Here is a 20,963-nt window from a genome sequence, read left to right as displayed (position 1 = left end):
ATGCCCATGTGAAATTAAAATTTCAGCAAACTCTGCATACAGACACCGTACAAATCGAAACACATTCAATTCTACTGTATTGAATGCAATTTTAATTGCTAAGCAAGGAAGAGCCATGTTTACACATTCCAATTGGCTGTGTCCTCTAACAGCATTACAAAGAAGATACTCCTGAAATTCAACACAAAAATCAAGATCATTATTGCCAGCTGGTGGCCAAGAATTGGGAAATGCAATTTATCCATACCTTGCAATGAAGTTTAAGAAGTAAGTTAAGCAGTCAACCCATCCCCTAGGTGTGATTTCTTTCAGAGGTTTCAGGTAGGTATATTTCTATTGTTGCCAAAATGACTAATGACCACAGTGTTGAAATGCCACCTTCTGAAAAATTCCACAGGCCTATTTGTTCTGCATTCAGATCCTCAATTCCTTAGCTGGTAAGAAGTTTCTTGGCTGACTAGTTACTAGTTTCTTGTAGCTAGTAACACTAGTTACTAGTTACAACTAGTTAACTAGTTGAAGTTAAAGACATTCCTAACAATGGAATAAGCACAGTGTAGCAATCAGCTTTAGAAAGAGACCGTTTTAAAAGAGAAATAATTCTTACTTGAGAATAGAACAAACCCAGCTCAGTTACATTGAGATAATAGATACAGAGCCCCACATTAATGGAGTGAAAAATAATTTTGTTGAAAGATTCTTTGCCATTTCTTGATCAAGATGTACCACATGGATGATTGTATTAATCAAAGAGGGCAGACTGGGACATGTCAGGAGCTTTAATAAGTTCTGCAGAGTTTTGCTTCCTACTGTTGCGCTAGTTCCTCATGGTTATTTTGATATTCTGGCTCTGCTGTAGTTCACAAGAGATTTATTACAGAGCTCATTACATTCATTTGATACACTTTAATTAAAATATTAATTAAAGATAACCGTAACAAGGGACCTGGGATATATTGTGTGAGATCAGATTCATGGAATGACATGTTGCTTCTCATCTTCAAATGTAGACTCTTAAGCAGGGCTGCCACACAGAAGCAGGCTTCCTAGTTTACCTGCTGATGATAGGGACAACATACTAGGTTTTTCAAGGTCATTCTTAAACTGAGAGCTGTTTGGGATTTATGCTTTGCTTGTAGTAAATTTCCATTTGTTTTGATTGAGAGTCCCAGGAATTTTCAGGGATGTAAATATCTGAATTATAAATTAAAAACCTTTGCGGTAGTAGGCTTTTAGAGCAGAGAGCATGCAGCTGATGCTTTTACATAACCTTGTCCCTCTAATACAAGCTATTAATCAGTGGGATCAGAAATATTTTCCCTTCTGAATAAATCTAGAAAACACAGGCAGCAGATATGCTCAAAAAATTAGAAGTTGTAAAGGTAAATTATGTGCAAATTACAATGTGGCTTCCCTGTGGATTTCACAGTTTTTGGAAGAGATACAAGTACCAATGCCTGGGCATGTACACACACATACATACACATAAACAAAATCAAGCCTTCAAATTACCTGTAGTAGCAATTATTTGGAACATCATAAGAAATGGGACTCTTAATCATCTTCTGAGAGCATAAATACTGACTGAAAGCATATGTTACATTTGAAACATTTACTATCGTGTTCCTTTTGAACTCTAATAGTATACTAATGGATGTGCCAGAAAAATATCAAAGCATAGATGACCTAGAATGCCCAGTGGCAAAAGGCTATGTTTTGAATGTGAATTAATGGATAAAATGTTCTGAAAGATAATTTGATGTGATTAATAAAACCAGGAACAAATATAATCCAGAATATCCTCAAAATATTCTGAAAGATAACAGAAACATAAATTATCTGCATTGTTTTGGTAAAGAAGCAAAGGTACTAATTTCAACACTTGAAATCATTCGTTGGCTTGGACCTCCCTGTCACAGAAAACTTGTAAATAGAGGGATGTTCCTTCTATCTTCTCCCTAAATGATATTACTGGCATTTACTCTTCCAGCTGATGCCTGCTGGCAGTGCCACAGCAGTGGGGCTTGGTACTCTGCTGGCCTTATGTGTGTCACTCTTGGAGTCCCCAAACAGCTGGGTTGGAAGGGACCTTTGGCGATTGTCTGGCCCGCAGCCTGTCTCTCTCTAACACACCCCATCATGCACAGTGACACAGCTATCTATACACAGTGACAAGGTCTGTTCCAAGCCTTCTCTTCTCTTCTCCAGGCTGAACAGTCTCCTAGCTCTCTCATCCTCTGCATGCATGACAGATCCTCCCAGTCCTTATCCATCTTTTTGGTGCTTCACTGACCTCACTCCAGTAACTTCACGTCTTTCTTACACTGGGGAGCCCAGAACTGGATGCTGATATGTGTTCACAGCAATAAAACTTGTCATTAAGGACTACGAATTAAGAAGGCTTACAAAGTTTTTTTAGATTAAATCAAGACTGACTTAAAGGTGGGCCAACCATTTAACTTAGCCAGCATGCAGCAAAAATAATAACTTCTAGTGAAACTATCGTTTGAATTCCCCAAAAAGAAAAAAAATGCTTTTGCTCTGAAGTAAATATAAAGGATAACATCTACGTCACTGAAAAAAAATGTTCTGTACTTCATTAGGTCATTTTAACATACAAAAACTTAGATACCAGTTTATGCAACAATTCAACTATGCAAATATCAAATCTTACTTTTATATGCTTGTATTGCTTCTTCCCTTTCATTTGCAACACTTGGCTTTTGCTTCCAATTATATGACCAAAGTAGTGCCTTTCTCCCTGTGCCACCTTGGTTGCACAGCATCTAGAGCAATGGAGATGGCAGAGGGAGAGAGGATAGCTGCAATGCAAGTAAATACGTCAGGAACAAAAATATAGGAAAAGTGAAAACCAATATTCCCTTCTTTTCATTCAGGTCTATCTTTGGCTTTGCATTTTAAATGAAAGTTAAACTTTGTTGTGATATCATGAAGTAATTTAGAAATCTTTGACAAAATTTAGTGTAAAAAAAATCTGCCTTGTCACAATAGAAAAATTCACTGGTCTAAAAAGGCATTGATCTGTTATTTTATTTCACATATTGAAATAGGAATAGAGTCAGTTTAGCTGTCAAATCATTCTGTATATCAGAATTAAGCAGTCCAGTGTTTAATCAGATAACAGATTTCTAGGAATGAGCAATATTGATTTATTCACATGAAGATAGAAAATGTCTATTTACACCTTGATACCATACATCTTGGTGTTGGTGGTCAAAACTTCTTTCTGATCTCACAGAATACAAATTCATACCCTCAAATATGGATGTACTACCCTTGACTTCTCCAAACATCACATATGTATTACAATTTCCTTCTCACTCCTTTCCAGTAGCAAACATGCCTTCAGATACTAATTACTTGGAATTTATACTCTCTTCTTCTAGTTCTCAAGTCCACCCTTCACTTTTATTAAAAAAAACCAAAAACAAAACCAAACAAAAACTCAAAAATTTTCTCACGGTAAGAACAACTTCCACAGCTTTAAAATAATGAATCAAATGAAGCAAGAAAATACTCTATGCAGAACCTGAATAGCACAGGGAAGCCCTGTGGCTTTGCAAAGATGGCTCCTGTGGGTTGGTCTTTTAACAAACTGTCATGTGGTCATTTGACACTTAAATTCAAATTGAGAGAGTGTTCCTAAATAGCTACAGAAATGCCAATTTGACATGGCTATGGTGCATACAGAAAATCAGAAGTAGCAAGAAGTTATGTTATTATTACATGTGATTTTTAAAAGTTGTTTATAGTCTGTTCTTGAAAATCAGCACTTTAGACTTCCTACATGTTGTACTAGAAAAAGATATTATGGATTTGTAACTTTTTATTTCGTAGTATTGAACCTGTGCCTAGTTATGTTTGTTTTTACAAGAGTTATTCTCAGTTCATTAATGTAAAAATTCCCATTTGCATTCTAAATTATCTTCTACTGTTAGTAACAAATCTATTTATGAAGATTTAATAAGGAGATCCCTAAGTAGGTCTGGAAGGCTAGCCTAATTATTCATAACATTGACTTGAATAAATATACATTTTAATTTATGGTGGTTTTATATTACTATAAATCTTCCTACAGAGAGCTTCATAACATTTTAAGAAAACCTTTTTATTTTAGGGAAGAAAATGGTTTCAAAGTGAAATAATGAAATGAAAGGAGCATATAATTTTTTTCCTTATTTAAAAAAAAAGAAAAATAAGATTGTGGTCTGTGATTTTCTACATTAAGGATCAGTACCGAAGGATCAAGTATGAATCAACTTCTAGTGAGTTTGATCTAAGATCAATCACCAGTACAGTCAGAATTAATAGCCCACTTCAGTTTTTTCTGTGTTCATCCACACCATTTAATTTATTTATTCATTTTTCCATCCTTATTTTAGTGAATGTTAATCTCTGACATTACTCAGCAAACAACGTTCTTCACCTGACCACTGTAACTCACTAGTACAGGACCTGTCATATCAGGAAAAGCCCAAAAAACCTCTCAGACACACTAGGCAGACACAGCTGATAAAGAGCAGTGACATACCCTGGCACCCGTGTGACGGGCAGAGCAGTTCCCAGGAGCTGCCAGCACGGGCAAAGGTCGCCAATGGCACCATTTGGTGATCTTGGTGACTTGCCACCCACACCCTGAGGCACAGCCAGGCAGACCATGCAGAAGAAATGGTCTGGAGGCAGGCAAACCAGGCAGCACACCTGATACACCATCAGCTTGCAGGAGCATGTAGAAGACAGCTAAACAGATCTGTGGGCTAAACTTCCATCAGGCAGAACTACGCTAGAATTTCACTACGAAACAGAGCTGTGGAAAGTGATCTGCCATTTCTTTTCAGCAACAGATATATATATATGTATATATCTATTAAATCTGTGCATTTTTTGCTTCTTGATAGGATATTTCTGATTATGACGAACAACAAGCTTTGCTGTGCAAAGAAAGCTGCTGCTTGTCTGCATTTGGAACATACAGTGAAAGTAACTTCCAGGATGAAATCAGACTCTTAAAATATTAAAACAGCAAAGTCCAGGAAAAGTCTGAGAGTACAACTATCCAAATCTTATTAAGCAACTGGTTTGTTTCATAGGAGTTAAACTATTTCCTAGCATTTAAATTATTCTGTGTCAAACTGCATATTTTATTAGGACTTCCTACATCATGGGGTTATATTACAAGAAAAATGCAGAGGTAATATTCCAGTGTGGCTGGTATGAGTGGAGCTACAAGGAAAGGGAAAATAAAGAATTAGACAGACCGCAATGCCTAAAGGCCTCGCGCATTGTTTGTTGTCAAACACTAATAGTCTAGTTTGATGTTTCTCAGAGTGATGTAAAACACGTGGTAACCTTTGCCCATTCCTCACTCTGGAATTCCCATGTACCAAATGCCACTGAGGCAGAGCAGCTTCCCTGGGATGGCTGCCAGCACTCTGAGTACAGCTTGCTGAAAATAAACCTGGTGCCAAGAAGATGCAAAGGGTAATCGCTTAAAGGGAAAGATGCCATCAGGGGATTAAGCACAAAACGACTACAGCAGAGAGAGAGGAATATACAGAACAGAGAACAGAATATATGTCTTTAAAGTAAGAAACAAATGACAATTTCAGAACAACTACTACAGTTCCTAGGGCTTATTTCATTAGTTACAATAATTTCAGGTGCCTGTAGGCAAGCTTATTTTAAATTTGTACTGATTTCTTCAGAATGATTAGGAATCTGGAATTTAGACAAAGGCATAGCCTGATTTGCTGATGTGCTAGTGACAAGAAGATGTCTGCCAAATTCACAGTTCTGCCAAATTCATTTATTTATGCACAAATACTTGTTTGGAGATATGGCAAAGACATTTTAATCACATAAACTGTTTGATATTTGGCTCTTCAAAGTAAAATGCAATAGAGATTATTTGGCAGCACATTAACACAGAACTTACTTAAAGCATGTAAACCAGCAAGGCATGGTTGATAAATCAGGAGAGCAGGATTTTTCTTATTATTAGACTCATATATATGCTGAATCCTAAAATTGGAAACAATATTAATTTCTTTATTAACATAACCCTCTTCCATACATGGAAGATTACCATGAAGCCAAGCAGTCTTCTCCTTTCATGTATATAAAGAGAATTTTATTTATGTCTACCAAGTTTTCTGTACATGCAGTTTTTCAGGATATCCTGACATTTTAAGTATACAGTCACCTTAGGAGTTTGTGTTAGATCCTAATTTCTTGTTCATATCTGTATTTATTAACAATTAATAGGTGAAATCTTTCATAGTGATATAAAATATAGAAGGATCTAGAAACACTTAAAATCCATAGATCTAGTTCGCCAATTTTCCTAAGCAACAATTGCCTAAATATCATACAGACTTTCTAAAAAGTATTTAGTAATTGAGAAGTCAATTGTTGGTACTGTGCAGTGGTATTATCTTGCAGAGACCCTGGCACTTCCTCAGTATTTAAACACTCCTAGATGCAAAGCTATTCACCTAATTAAATACATTGTTAAAGACCTAAAACATTCAAAGTATTTAAAATCACAGTTCTCCATATGAAAAAAAAAAAAAAAAAAGAATGAGCATATACGTGCTGTTGTGAAACATTATTTGCAGGTAATGCCACAATTACTTTTATTTCACACATCAAATAAAATTGCCACAACAAATTCTCAAAGACTGTGTGAACAGTCCAGATAATTGCATGCAATGGGATCTCACAGGGTGAACCACTGCAGTAAAAAAGCATTCTGGAGTAAAAAAAATACTGATTTTCATTGTTGCTTTTTCCTAAAGGACAAATTTTTACATTTCCAACAGTCTTCTTAGGTTTTGTTCTGTTTTGTCCCTCATCCTCAAGGGTGAGTACTTTCCAGTACTCAATAAACTACGACTGTGGTATCTGTTACATTTCATTTGTAGTCTCAATTACTCTCTTTTAAACATGTGATAATTTCTTAGAAAAATTGGGAGAAATATTTATTGTACTTGGAAAGGGAAGTGTTGAGGAATATGATAATCCTCAGTTTCTTAGCAGCTCATTTTGAAATTTCAGAGATGTCTCCTATAAAATCTTTATCCTGATGCTGGAGACAGCCTTTATGTCACCACAGACATGCAGCCCACCATGGTAAAGAAATCTGTGTAAAGCTGGACCCAAGCCCCTGAGAACGCTAATGTTTAACAGAGCAAGATTTTTTATGAACAACTTGTGTAAAAATACTGGAGAGTCAAAAGATCAAGACTTGATGGAAACAAGGAGAAAGAGTGCTGATACAGACTTAATACTGGCAATTTTAGTATCAATATCAGATAGAGAAAGGTGCATTATTAGAGATGTTTAAGATAGCAAGATACAGTGCAATTCCCCCCCCCCCCATTCTCTGCATCCATCCTTTCCCATTTCTTCCTCCTCTACTCTTTCACTCCCTATCTGCGCCCACCCTGCTTGCACAATGGGAAGCAGAGCCAGGGCTTTTGGGTTAGCAATGACAAATTCTCTGTGGGAGATTCTGCTCGCAGCCTGAGCTGTGCCCAGTGATGCTGAGGAAAGCTGCACTCTTAGCAGAGCTATGGGATCACTCATCCTCTGCTGCAGGGGTGCCTAGAGGAAACAAAGCTCCAGGGTATGTGAGGTTTCCACTTGCCTGCTGGAACAAGTCTGTGCTCTGGGTTCAGAGGGAGATGGGTACAGTTTGTACTCAGGGTGCATATGGTAGGTGAACTAAACACCTCATTTTTATTTTTTTAAAAAGTAAAAATCAAATAGATACATTAATTCATTCTACCGTCAGTTCAAGGGTTCCAAATCCCTACTACACAGAGCAATTTGCTGTAACAAATTATTTCTTTTATGAAATGGCAAATTTCCATAGTAGAAAACTGTGTCAACATAAACTGCTTAAACAAATGTTTGATTGTTCTGCAGTCAAATAACTAGATTCACAAAGAATAGAAAGCATAAGTATTGTATTTAAAAACTAAATGATCTCTTAGTTAATAAAGAAAATTAATTCCTGAGTTTGAAAATATGGAATGACAAAACTTGAACCTCCAAACTTTTAAAAGATTTATGCACAGAGAGGGAAGCCATTTCCAGAAAACAGCCTTTAATATATCTGCATTTCTACCTGTGGGGAATACACATGTCTTACTTAAACGACTGTTACTGATCTGATTTACATTTTACATACAGTATTTTCATACTCTGCTGCTACTGCAACACACTTTGCAACATAGAGCAAGAGCCTTAAATAATCTCTTAGCTCAATACAATTTTTCCTAGGCTAGCATTTCATTTGGTATGAGTCTGAACATGATATCGTGTTCCCATTTGGGATACAGAGTCTCTAAGACCATATCTGCTTGCCTTTCTCTCTTTCACTCTCTTATCAGTCACAATCAGAAATGCTTCTGACATCTTCTGATAGATGAGGCCAGACCTTTTTCTGAAGCCTGCCTGCAGTGCAGTGCAGTACAGTCTTTCTGATCTGTGAACAGAGTTACAGGCAGTTGCCTATAACTCTGTTCACAGATCAGAAAGACTGTACTTGCAATGGTTCGCAATCAGAGGAAAAAAAAATTATTTTTCCTTTGATATTTCACTTTTTAAAAATCAGTTAGATAAAAGATTCTTTATCCCTAAATGAAGTAAGAAGATAATTTTTAGAAGTAGTAAGCAGCTGCTATGAATGTAATATAAAATACGGATGGAAAGGTTACACTTTTCAAAATTAACTCCCCAAAACATTTTAAAGAAGAGGGTAAGTTTGAAAATTCTGACTCTTGCCCTTAAAAGAATCTTCATTTAAAGTAAAAGTGTTGAGGTGACCAAGACAAGCTAAAACTCTTTCTATGCCTCTATTTGGAAAACTAATAGAGGCAAAACCTCTCTTAAAAAAAAAAACAAAACAAAACAATTTTTGCTTTATTCATCAGTGTGTTCAGAAACATCTTCTCTCTATATGAGGGTTTTCATTAACACAGCTTTTTACACTAGACTGAGAAGAGTGAATGCCATTGCATGCATGAAACATGAAAAATGCCTTATAATTTCTTATACCCTATATGGTAATATCAGAACTTATGCTGATACCATTTCATATATGCCTGGGCTAAAACTAAGGCCATTTCCTTCACATAACTGGCTTTCCAATGCACACCAGAGCATACTGCCCAAAGAGATTGTGGAGTCACCCACACCAGAGATATTCCAGAACTGTCCGGATGCAATCCTCTGCCACGCGCTCTAGAATGATCCTGCTTGAGCCAGGAGGCTGGACCAGATGACCCACTGGGGTCCCTTCCAACCTGACCCATTCTGTGACTCCATGAGCTCCTCTTCCAGCTGCAAAGAACTGCAGGAGCTGCCTGAGGTTCACAGGCAAGATGCAGAGGGACATTAATTAGTAAAAAACCTGTGTGCTCAGTAAGTACTTGAATCTGAAAAGCAGTGAGGGCAATTTAAGGGACCAAAATTATAGCACCACTGGTGACTTAGTAGAAACATCTGATGGTGGGCTGACTCTTCATAAAAGCTTTTCTGTTCTGCTTGTCACTGAAATCTACAGTATCCTGTATTTCAGAAACACCCTATCATTCTCTACATTGTGCTTTATTTGTTGCCAGTGCAGACAAATATGTAATGTGTCAAATATCAGGGTAAAATATGTTGAATCTCATGTCCCAAGAAGAACCACAAAAGCAATTAGATTGACAGCATTATTCATATTTGATATTTTAATGTAAATTAGCTAAACCAATTTTTTTTCTCTCTGCTGCACTCAAGTGGTACTTCTCTGCAGAACTCAGTAGTATCACAGTTTGGATCCCAGTTTGCTACAGAGACTGACTTCCTATTGTTACGTTATAAATTAATTAATGTCTTGCATACTTGCAACATGGGCAAGAACTCCCTGGTTCAAAGGAAATAGATTTTCCTGTGTAGAACTTTAAAAAGTGTAAAACTCTTTAGGTAATGAAGATTATCTTAACATCAGATTGTGACTAATTTTCTTTCTGCTGCTAGGAGAAAAAGCATTATTTTCCATGCCAGAACCTATAAATCAGTGTGGTGAAAATATCCTTTTAAGAGAAGTGTTCTCAGGAGAAAATAAGGGTTGCAGATTCAAAAAGGAGAAGTGCCCTTTTAATATAATATTTCAGAAAATGTCTCTATAAATGAAGGAAATAGCTCAGAGACTTGTAAAATTCTCCTGAAGTCAGAACTGAAGAAGTTCAACTGTCAAAGTATTGTCAACAGATGACAATTAAAGTGTGTCTAGAAAGCACTGAGACTTGTCTGCTAATTATTTTCTACATCATAAACATCAGGACCTTTTGAGACATTTTAGAAGTTGGTTTGCTTATTGGCAAACTAATTTTCATCAGCTGTTATAAAAAGGTGCAATGCCAAGCACAAATTGGCACTGAATGATTTTAGCCTTATTTTTTTGTGAAATGTGAAAGAGTCTTCAATAATAATTAGAAAATAGCAGAAGTCAGCACCAGTTTATTCACATTAGTAGTAAACATGATTAATTTTTTTTTAAATTATTATCCAAGTGATGCTTTGAAACCATGAACAACAATTTAAAAATTCTAAGGTAGCAAGACCAAGCTGTAGTGGCATATTAGGTGGTCCAGATAACTGTGATGTATGAGAACAATAATATACCTGTAGTGCATATGAAAACCTCTTTTTAAAGCAAACGTGTTTCACAGTTAAAAAAAAAAGAGCACTCTACATGCAGGTCTTCATGCAGAAATAATCTATTCAGCACTATAGGGAAGCTACAAATAAAGTGTGGATTGATCATTTCCCCCCCACTTATTTTGAATATAAGAAGCAGAAGTATAACTAAGTCTGTTGGTAGGAGAGTAAGAGGATTGCTGAAACATTTAAAAATTAAAGGTTTCAGTGATCTCTAGACTTTCAATTCAGGTCTATAAAATAAAAACTAAGCAGACACTTCAGAGTGGTCACTGGATCATCACCAGAATTTCACAGAATCTTCAGAGGGGAAGAGACCTTGTCAGTCATGTAGTCCAACCATCTATCACTCACCTCTGCCTGTGAGCAGGCACCCAAACCAAACAATGTCCCTGTACTCTTCAGTCCTCACAAGCAAGATCGACATTCTTCAGAAGTGGTGAGATGTTTTTTTCCCCACTCTGTAAAATACATCTGAGCTTTCTTCTTAAAAACAACTATTCATTGGTACAAAAGTTGTTCAGAAGGAGGTGCTCAGTTGGAGAAAACAACCATCAGAAAAGTTTCTTGGGTTCAGGACAACACTGGAGCTGCAGGTAAATGTCTGAAACCACCTTAATGTGCCCCTTCAGCAGTGTAAAAGCTCCAGTTCCATGCTGGGGCTAAAGCTGGGGCAGTGGACTGTGGTTGCCTCTACAAGGCCCCATGAAGACCCAGCTCAATCCTTAGGGGACACTACAGTGGAAATCCACCTCAGGAAAGCCTGACGGAAGTAGAGAAGGAACTTGTATCTTTTCTTCCATGCCTTCTTGAAAGCACTAGCAGCAGGCTACTGGCTACTTCTGTCTGTCTAAGGTAGAAAGGGAAAACATTTCCCAGGTAGCCTCTAACACATAGCAATTTTTCAGATCCAGCCATTTCATTTAGAGACTAAAATGAATTTTAGCTTTTTAGAAAGCCTGGCCATTTCTAACAGCTTTGATGATGATATATAGGATGAACTTTATTCAATGTTCTCATGTTGCACTAGTATTTGTTACCATACTATTACAGAGGTTACACTTTCATAGTGGATAGGATTGCTATAGTTATAGTTTCATGGTTCAAAGAGACAGGATGTTAAAATCCTACTGCATAAAATTTTCTTGTGATACAGCACAGTGCATATTGGTTCCTAAACAAAATTACTGTTTTCCTGTTATTCCTCAGCTTTTAAAAATATTACTTACATAGCTATGTCCTTAAAACAGATCATGGTCTGTTCTGAAAATGAGCAACATCAGCCCCTTCTGTATTACAAATATCTAAAATTTTGCAGATGCTAGAACATAAGCTAAACATTAAATGTAGGTATCTGATTTCAAATAAAATCTGGTAAACATTTATTTTCTGTGAGAAAGGAAAGGAGAGAAGCATGGGGTTAGAGTGCCATGGAAGGAAAAGAGTGCATCACAGCTTCTGTGGAACCAAAAAAGCAGCCCTGTGGTACCATAGTGCTGAGGAGGTTGTGGAAAACTGGTATGAAGCAGGTATGATGCAAGGTTAATGAGCCTAAAATTTGATCTAACCATTGCAGAGAAGGAATGCATTTTAGGCCTGAAAGCTCAGTGTAGTCTGATCTTTCACAGGTATAAATTGAAGGAGTCCTACTAAACGTGGTGGAATCATGACATTTTACATGCACTCCACAGCACTCCAGTTCAAGTCTTGTTTTTGTCCTTTAGTTGTTCTGCTTTTCAAAGCAGTCCTGGTAAATCAAACCAACTTGAGCTGGAGGAATTTGCTTGTGAAGAAATACATTCCAGTTATATCTGTCTAGCTGATACTTACACTTTGCTCAAGAAAATTATTTTTTAATGAGAGAATTTTATTTAGTATTGTAAGAGCATTTTCAAACAATTTTAATAAGTATTCTCAGATCTGCTGAAGCAGAAAGCAACTTGCTCTCCTCCCAAGTCCTGAACATGGAGAGTTCCTCTCTTACCTTCACTGATCTGTGCAAGTTCTTTATTAATAAGGAATAATTATTATTTTCCTGGCTGTTCTAAGGACCATAATGATTAAATGGAGATACACTGCCTAACTGCACTTATGATGGCCATTCTGATACTACTTGAACATTGTTATTAATAGATACTCAGATGCTGTGGCAGTGTGTAAAACAAGAATGACTCTGCATACATCAGACAGAGCTAAGTCATATTCCAACATTTGAAACAGAAAGAGCTCCAGAAAATAGTGTGTTTCAACATGGTTTTCAATCAACACAAAGCCAGAAGTGTTCCTTCTCCATGAATCTGTTTTCATCTCTCTGGGTGTCAATGTGAGGTCTTCTCCTCCATCCCAGCAGCATGGCATGCACCAAGCCCTCATTCTGTCTAACCTTCTCCGAAGTTCAAAGCCAAGTGGTAAGTTAAGGAAAAGGCAAAACCAAATATCAGGTGTTGCCCGTCTTTTGTGCAGCTGAATACATGTTCCTCTACAGAAATACGAAGCAGATTATGTCCTCTGGGACTGTGCAAGCAGAGGTCCCAGTTGTCACTCTCTACCCAAATCACTGTACATAAAGGGGGAAAATAGCTGCACCCTTTGGATGACAGCGGAATTTTTGAGAAAATACTGAGGTGTTTCATGTCAATACGTGTTTGTTTGCACAGCAACCACATGGGGATTCACACCTCTTTTACCAAGGGATGAATCCTTGCACACTTGATGTTAACTCTGCCAGCTCGTGTTAAGACAAGCCCCAGAACCTAGCCAGTCTTTACATGCCCTGTAGGAAGTGTATTAAGTTGTGCAGGGGAAAAGAGAAGGAATAAGAACAAGAGCATACGTATCCTTTCTTTCAGAAGTAATAAAGGGCAATTTGCAATGGGAGCAGAATTGATCACACAGTAGATCAATACCATCCTCTGGGAGCTCTCTAGTTAAGCTGATGTTTCTTAATTTCATTTATACAGATGTATATTTCTCTGAGTTGCTGCATATTTAGTCAAAACATGTCTACCTCCTGCTTTATTCTTTGAAACCTAATGACCATCCTTTTCAAAACACCTTGCCTACATTCAGAGGGGTTAGTATCGTAGACTCTGCTGTGAACAGCCATGAAGAAAATTGTATACAGGTCCTGACAGCAGTTGCCCTGCAAGTGTGTTTTTATGCCACTGCAACAATTACCTAAACTTTATTTGACAGCAGATTCACTACTCTTGTGTTCAAAACTTTACACTGCCAGCATTAACACACACACACCATAGTGAGATATTAGTTGGTGAGGTTTCTCATACCAGAAATTTTTGTGGGTAACTAGTATAAACCTACCAGCCACAAAAAAAAAAAAAAAAAAGAAAAAAGAAAAAAAAAAAAAAAGCAGAAAAAAAAGCCTCTGCTACTGTTTGCTTTAAAATATTTTTTCTACTTTTTTTCTACTTTTTAAAATATAACCTACTCCAAGGGAAGTAAATCTTGCTGCTTGTGTCTGAGGGCAATTCTTCTTTAGCTAAAATGTAACAAATTTATCTCTGTGTGACTGGAAGAATCCTGACTGTTCATGCCCACCTATTAAGAGGAAGAGGTCATCTGCTATGTTTATCCATCCAGGCAACCCGAGTGTCTTATTTGGCTGGACAGCAAGCTGTCAGAAGAATATCATATGCCACCACAAGCCTATGTGACTTAAATAAGTAGCTGATCGGAGTTCTTATCCATTCTCACTCATAGCTCCTACTGGGAGAAAGAACAGAATAAAAAAAATGAAACTCAATAGAACCCTTTCATAAGTTTAGTTTCTCTAATTTGACACTGTTTACATGCTTAAATGATAGCCCTAGACTTTTCACTTTTTAAAGAACAGAACAAGGGCCAAATGCATATCAAAATTACTGCATCAATGGACTGATGATATCATACCATTCAATGCATGCAAAAGAAATGCTTAATTCACTCGACTGGTGGTTTTTGAGAATTGTCTCTGTCACAAACTTTTCACTCACAGTTTTGCTGCTGAAGCCTGGCCTCTGGAAATACACTCTTCTATCTGATCTGGCTCTGATTTGTTAATTTTCTACTTTAAAACAGATAGCTATCACTACCTGAGCACTGTGAACCCTTGCAATACATCTTCTGAATCCCACACTCTATTCCAGGATAACAGAAATGACAGGGTTCAAAGCTTCAAATACTGTTTTCCAATGCAATTTTTTTGGAATGTCACTGTAGTAAGAATAATAGTAAAAATTAAATTTCAGAGTTCTCCACAGTTTCTAGGATGATACAGAATTCTTTTTGTAGAAAAATCCTTGCAGAAGTTGTCTTTTCATTTTCAAATTCTATTAATTATTTAAGCAAATTGTCTTAAATAGAACAAATGCATTCTATCTCTCTAGTATTTATACAAAACTAATACTTCAGATCTGAAAAACTGCTACTACTGTCAAAAGGCATTTTATTCCACTCATTTACTGTGAAGCACAAAACGTTGCTAGCAATCCTTATCTGATTGCATATGTGGTACCTGGCACTGTGAGCCATCTTCTGAGAATTATTCATCTTTAGATGTCAAAATTGATGCACCTTGTGGTGGCCAGAGAAAGAAAAAAACATCAGAACTTCTGAACTACTTTTGTACACTTAGGCTTTATCTGTGTCCCAGTGTCGTTAGGGTATAAACTCCAAATAGCATCAATTCTACACCCTGAAGCTTGTGACTGAAAAGTGCAAATTTCACACTAGAAGTAAAGCTAGTGTTTAATTGGAAATGTAAGAACTGATGTCCCTGCAAGGGTAAGCCAGATTGCTGGCTGAGGAACAAGAAAGATGAATTTCATACTTCCGACACCTTCTACCCTATATGGATGAGAGAGGAGGAACACTGAACCATCATTTGATTACAAAAGACTTAATTTTATTCTGGCAGCTAGTAGGATCGCAGCCGTCCCTTTCACTTTCACCCTGTGACAAGCACATGGAATGTTGTAATAATTTCAAGCATGAAAATGAAGTAACAATGTGATGATGAACAACACGGAGTAGCTAAGAATTCCTACTTACATGGGATATCTTCTGGGCTGCAGCAAATTTCTTGTTTTTCTGTTAACTCAGAAACCAGAGCCAATCTCATCAAGAGCATATATCTACCTTAATTTGAGGAGAGATTAAGTCTCAAATATTTCTTATTATTAAATAGAGATGTGTCACATTTTGCTCTATTTACAGTAATGGCTTGGTTAGTAGCTGGCATTTTTGCTTCATACAGCTCCTATAAATGAAACTAGCAGTACAAGAGCAGTTTTTTGCCTAAGATTGAAAAATTACAAGAAAATCATATATCTGTCATAGAAGACCAATTTTCAGACCATTTCTCTTTAGAATATGCTTTAGCTATTGGTAGAAGAACCACATGATGAGTGAAAAGGAATTACATATGATCAAATGTCTCAAACATACATCATACTTGCAAAGAAGACACTGGAAAATCAGTCTGCTACCATGACTTACCTAGAAGTCTGGTAAGGGCAAGCAGAGAGCTCATTTTCAGAAGGGAAAAGGACATAAACAGGGAGAAAGGGGAGCTGCTGTTATAATGATATAATGATATATTTATATACTAATTAAACATATTAGAATTTTAAAAAGTGATCTGTAGTATATTGGATTAGGCTCAGCAGACTGTGCCTTGGTCTGATGGAATCACGGGAACTTCACTGGTGACACTGGTGTCCACCCTATGGAAATTAACTCAGAAGAAGCAGCCATTCATAGCCCATGAAACTTCTGCAATACACAATTTTTGGAGACAATATGAGTGCAAATGTTAATAAGTGTTTTGTCCACTGCAGAGAGGGCAACCTTAAATTGTATTTTTTCTAGATGCTGAACTGAGATTGTTCAGAGGAAACACTGCAAATAAACTTTTCTTACTAAATCAGTATAACTCATTTCCTCAGCTGAAGTCCACTTACCATATTTTCTATCAGTACCACCACTAGTAGTTGCTATGGAACACGGATGCACCAACATGTAGACAGAGAGCTTAAAACCAAAGCTTCTCTAAAAATTGTTTATCAAAATAATTGAATAATTCTCTGAAATTATTAGAAATACATATCTTACAGGTTGTCTTTTGGAAACTTGAATATATTCATGTAGTTACAGGGGTTTTCCTTACAAAACAGGTTATAGTCTCTATAGGCTGAGACACACTCAGTTAAATTTACAAATTAATCATCTAACCAACACTCTGTTAGCTAGCCTTTCTGAATTTGAGCCTAGAGAAGTATTACTTTAGTTTTTGAAAACAGCCGGCAGTTCACATAGTAAGAATTTGGGGAGGGCTGAGTTAGAGAGAATGACAGAGATTACAGAATTACAGTTCACCCAACTAAGCTTGACTTTGGGTTGTTGGATATGAGAAAATATTTTCTTGCATCTTCAAAGAGATGGGGCACTACAGAGCTTATCTATGGCAAACCTCTTTGTTTCTGCAGTCATCAGTGAAGATACAGCAAAGGAAATGGAGGAGCTGCAGTTATGCATTTGCAATACACAAAGTCCTTGTTTTCCCACTAGGCACTGCAGAATAGCAATTGTCCATTCACAGCACATAGCACATCCTCTGCATTTCAGAGCTAATATTTTTGCAGTCCTTAAGCTAGCATGCTTTAGCCTAGTGTAGTTAATGTTTTTAACCCTATGGAGTACACTGCAGGAGATAGGTGTGCTCCTGTTCTGTTTCTTGTTAGAGGAATTGTTTTTTTAGGTATAATTTTTAAAGTTAAACCAAAATATTTTCAAATTGAAGAGGATTTATATCTACAGCAACATTTCAAACAGACCTATGAAAATTCTCTTTCCACAAATCAGAAAAATATGAAGACTGCTGGTCCTTGACCGTATCTATATATTAATTCAATTAACAACAGAAATCTTCTGTCTTGGCTGGAGTTATTTTTAAGACCACTTGTACACACACACACAAGCTCTGACAAGTGACTCTTACTCTTATAATTTAGAATCACACTCTTGGAAACAATGTTAGTTTGATGGTAGCAGTTGCTTTCATTTACTGCAGCACACACTGCCCACTGTGATGCTGCAATACTCATTCAAGGCAGATTGCTGGCTCAAATATGAATTGAAGCTATCTGCTACCAAACAGATGCCAAGTTACATCACTTCAACTCCTGAACAAATTCCCACTTTTCTCTGGTTAGGTAGCAAAAGCTGTATGAAAACTGGTGTTGATATAAGACAACCAGCTCTCTCCCCTCCCAGTGGGGATCTGTTTCTTAGTCAGAGCTCAGGCTCCTTCTTAATTTTGAACTTCTGAACCCAAACCAAGTAAAGTAATCTAAATGTATTAAAAAAAAAAAAAAAAAAAAAAAAAAAAAAGAGCAGTACATGTACTCCTAAAAATGAAGACGATATTCTTTTCTGCTTGACCTGTTTATTTCCAACTCTTCCTCTCTCTGCTCTGACTCTCAGAAAAACTCACAGCCCCCTCAGGATAGGAACAAGTTTCTGTTTTCTCCATCCTTCATCTAAGCCAGACAAGTCTCAGATCTCCTCTCCTGCCGCAGAGCAATAGGAAAACACATAGAAAAATCAACCACACTTTTCCCAGCAGAGTCAGAAAGGACTATTACAAGAGATTCTTTTAGCAATCTTCTGTAACCATCAAATGGTTAAATCAACATAAGTTAACATTTTCATCTAGTTTGAATAAAGAGAAAAAGGTAGGAAATTCAAAAAACGGTTGCTGTAGTAACAATCACCAGTAAAAATCTTTTCCACTAAATAATAGTTTTATCTGCCTCTCCCCCTCACAATTTTAGTTCCCCTTCAAAAAATAATCATGCTGCCTCTTTTAGATTTGCCGTACGTACCTCAACCATTAAACAAGACATTTAACCATAGTGGCAGTTCTGTGACCTTTGAATGCCGTGAAATCTCTAAGCGGTGCAGCTTGTTCATGAAGACTTGTACTGCAGAATCCAGTAACTGCATCCAGGATTGGGAACGGAAAGAAGTAACGACAGCAAACAAAAATAATAATAATTAAAAAAAAAAAAGAAAAGGAAAGAAAAAGGAAAGGAAAACCTCCCCAAGTCCCCCAACCCAGCCAGTAAAACCACCTTAAGAAGCGAAAAGGCTCGGGAAGAGAGCGCGGCGAGCGCGGGGTGCGGGCTGGGGCTGCGGCAGTGTGGCTGCCCTGCCAGGCAGCGCGGCCGGCCGGGCTGGGAGGCGCTGGCAGCGCCGGGCGCGGAGCGCAGACCAATCCCAGCCCTGCTGCCAGCGCCGCCGAGAAGCCTTTTCTGTTTATGTTTCCTCATTTCGGGAGTGACGTCAAAGGGTTTAGTTTTTCCTCTGCATGTGCTATTAATTTTAAACGACTACTATGGGAGGAATGTGGCAGTGATTGAGGCGGGCTACCCTAGGCGAAAGAAGCCGGAGTCATGATTTATCTGCCCTGGATTCAGCTCAAAAAGATTTTATATCCAGAGGTACTAGAAAGATCCAAAATGCCCTCACGACATGGGGAAAGGCTATAAATATGCTTACATATATTGAAGTATTCTTAAATATACACAAAATGTTTTCCAGGGTGAGCTGGGTAATCTCTATGGGTTGTGGTGCAAAATCAGACCTGATTCTGCCCTCGCCCTAGAGTAAATCAGGAACTGCTTGTCTAAGTTCAGCAGTGTCACACCAGTGTAAACCTGGCTAAAGAGATAAGACTGAGACTACTGTACACATCCTTTTATCAGTCAGCAGGAGCTACACTGCAGATTAGCAAACTGCTTTTCTACCCCATTGGAGTCTCAGATACAGTCACCCTTGAGGGCAGATCTGGGCAAACAATTGCTCCTTCCACCAGCAGATCGCAGTCCAGCTGTGCTTGCCTGTGAGCTCTGCTGTGGGCCACCATACAGTGTTTTATTTAGTACCAAAGTCCACATCAAAAGGCAAGAGGCAGGTAGACTTTGGCTTTCAGTATAACCACACCATTGGCAGTGGAGAAACCACGTTGCTGAAGCTTCAAGAAACAAATAACATTCATCAAGATCAATTAGCAGGGGCAAAAAAGGCCAAAAGACCACAAGATAATTGATAGGAGGTCAGTTGACAACAGTAAAGTGTTGTGTTACTTGCATCATTCTAATTTTACCAATTTGTTCTTCTAGGGAATCCTTTCAAAAATCTTAGTCTCTGAGGCACAATTAATTTCTAAAAAGTCTTAACAGTCTTGCATTTAATTTTAAAACACAGAGAAGTGCTTTTATAAATGGGTAGGCAGAAAGCTCCTGAGAACAAAATTTCTCAGTATTTCATGGAACATGTACAAATACATTAGAAGTCATAGGAACTTCCCCAGGACCACCAATTGATTCTACCAAAATGGAGCTCCAGAGTTGTCAAAATATTTAGTGATTTTTGCTTACCAAAAAGTCTGTCTGTGCTATTGCTGCTAATGCAGTCATCTTCACAAACAAATGTAATGGTTATGGGGATGTAAATGCTAGAATAACATATTAAAAAGTATTAAATAATTTAGAGATTTACAAAATCAATTAGAGCAGGTTAAGTTCAATGACTGTACTTAGAGAGCTGTATGAAGAAATTTGAAATGCACAAAGAGAAATATTATTGTGGTGCACAGAAAATCATTGTGTTTATCTTTACTCAGCTTTGGGGAGCAGGCAACCGAATAGTGCACTTTGGGAATTGCACTTCAGGAACCAGTCCTGGGAATGTCAGCTGAAAATTAAATGGATTTCAGTGGGAGTGATCTGGAGTCTATGAAGAAAGACTGAGATTGACATTATTTAGTCAAAGAAAGGAGAGTTGATAAATATTCTTAAGTGTACAAAGGGTATATTTCTCTGAAAGAAAATAAACAATACTAGAGTTTATTCTTTGTCCTGGAGACGTTATCTGGCCTTTAAACTTCTTCACCCTTTATGGCAACATAGCTTCACCTAAGCTGATGATAGGTCTGAGTGTGTTTGGAAAGCAATCAGGGCAGTGTCCAAAATGTGTGAAAGTCTGTTCTAGAAACAAGACATAGTAGGTAATCAAGGTCCACTGTTTTGAGATGAGTTCTGGCTCTGTATACTTAACTATAATAGCACCAGACAATTTGCAAAGAAGGAGGGATGAAATTTTTCTCCATATGAATTGTGGTTAGGACAACTAAATTGCAGCAGAGGAAAGTTGTTTGATTTAGGTAA

The 20,963-nt window shown here is 37.4% G+C and overlaps 1 protein-coding gene across 2 annotated transcripts in view; it reads right to left on the bottom strand.

Moving 5' to 3' along the window:
* The window catches only part of PDE7B (phosphodiesterase 7B), a 168,190-nt gene extending 149,169 nt beyond the window's left edge, over positions 1–19,021 (bottom strand). Inside the window, exons 1-2 of one of the 2 annotated variants that reach the window (XM_077782133.1) lie at positions 18,867–19,021; positions 18,618–18,732 (exon numbers count right to left, since the gene is read on the bottom strand). In XM_077782133.1, the coding sequence (XP_077638259.1) occupies positions 18,618–18,638 (21 nt within the window). In that variant the 5' untranslated portion in view covers positions 18,639–18,732; positions 18,867–19,021. The remainder of the gene's footprint in view (positions 1–18,617; positions 18,733–18,866) is intronic. The other variant, XM_077782134.1, reaches the window with a different exon arrangement.
* Between the last annotated feature and the right edge of the window lie 1,942 nt (positions 19,022–20,963).

Source organism: Lonchura striata, chromosome 3 (assembly GCF_046129695.1).
Source record: "Lonchura striata isolate bLonStr1 chromosome 3, bLonStr1.mat, whole genome shotgun sequence".
NCBI lineage: Eukaryota > Metazoa > Chordata > Aves > Passeriformes > Estrildidae > Lonchura > Lonchura striata.
This window is presented reverse-complemented; position numbering and strand designations above follow the sequence as displayed.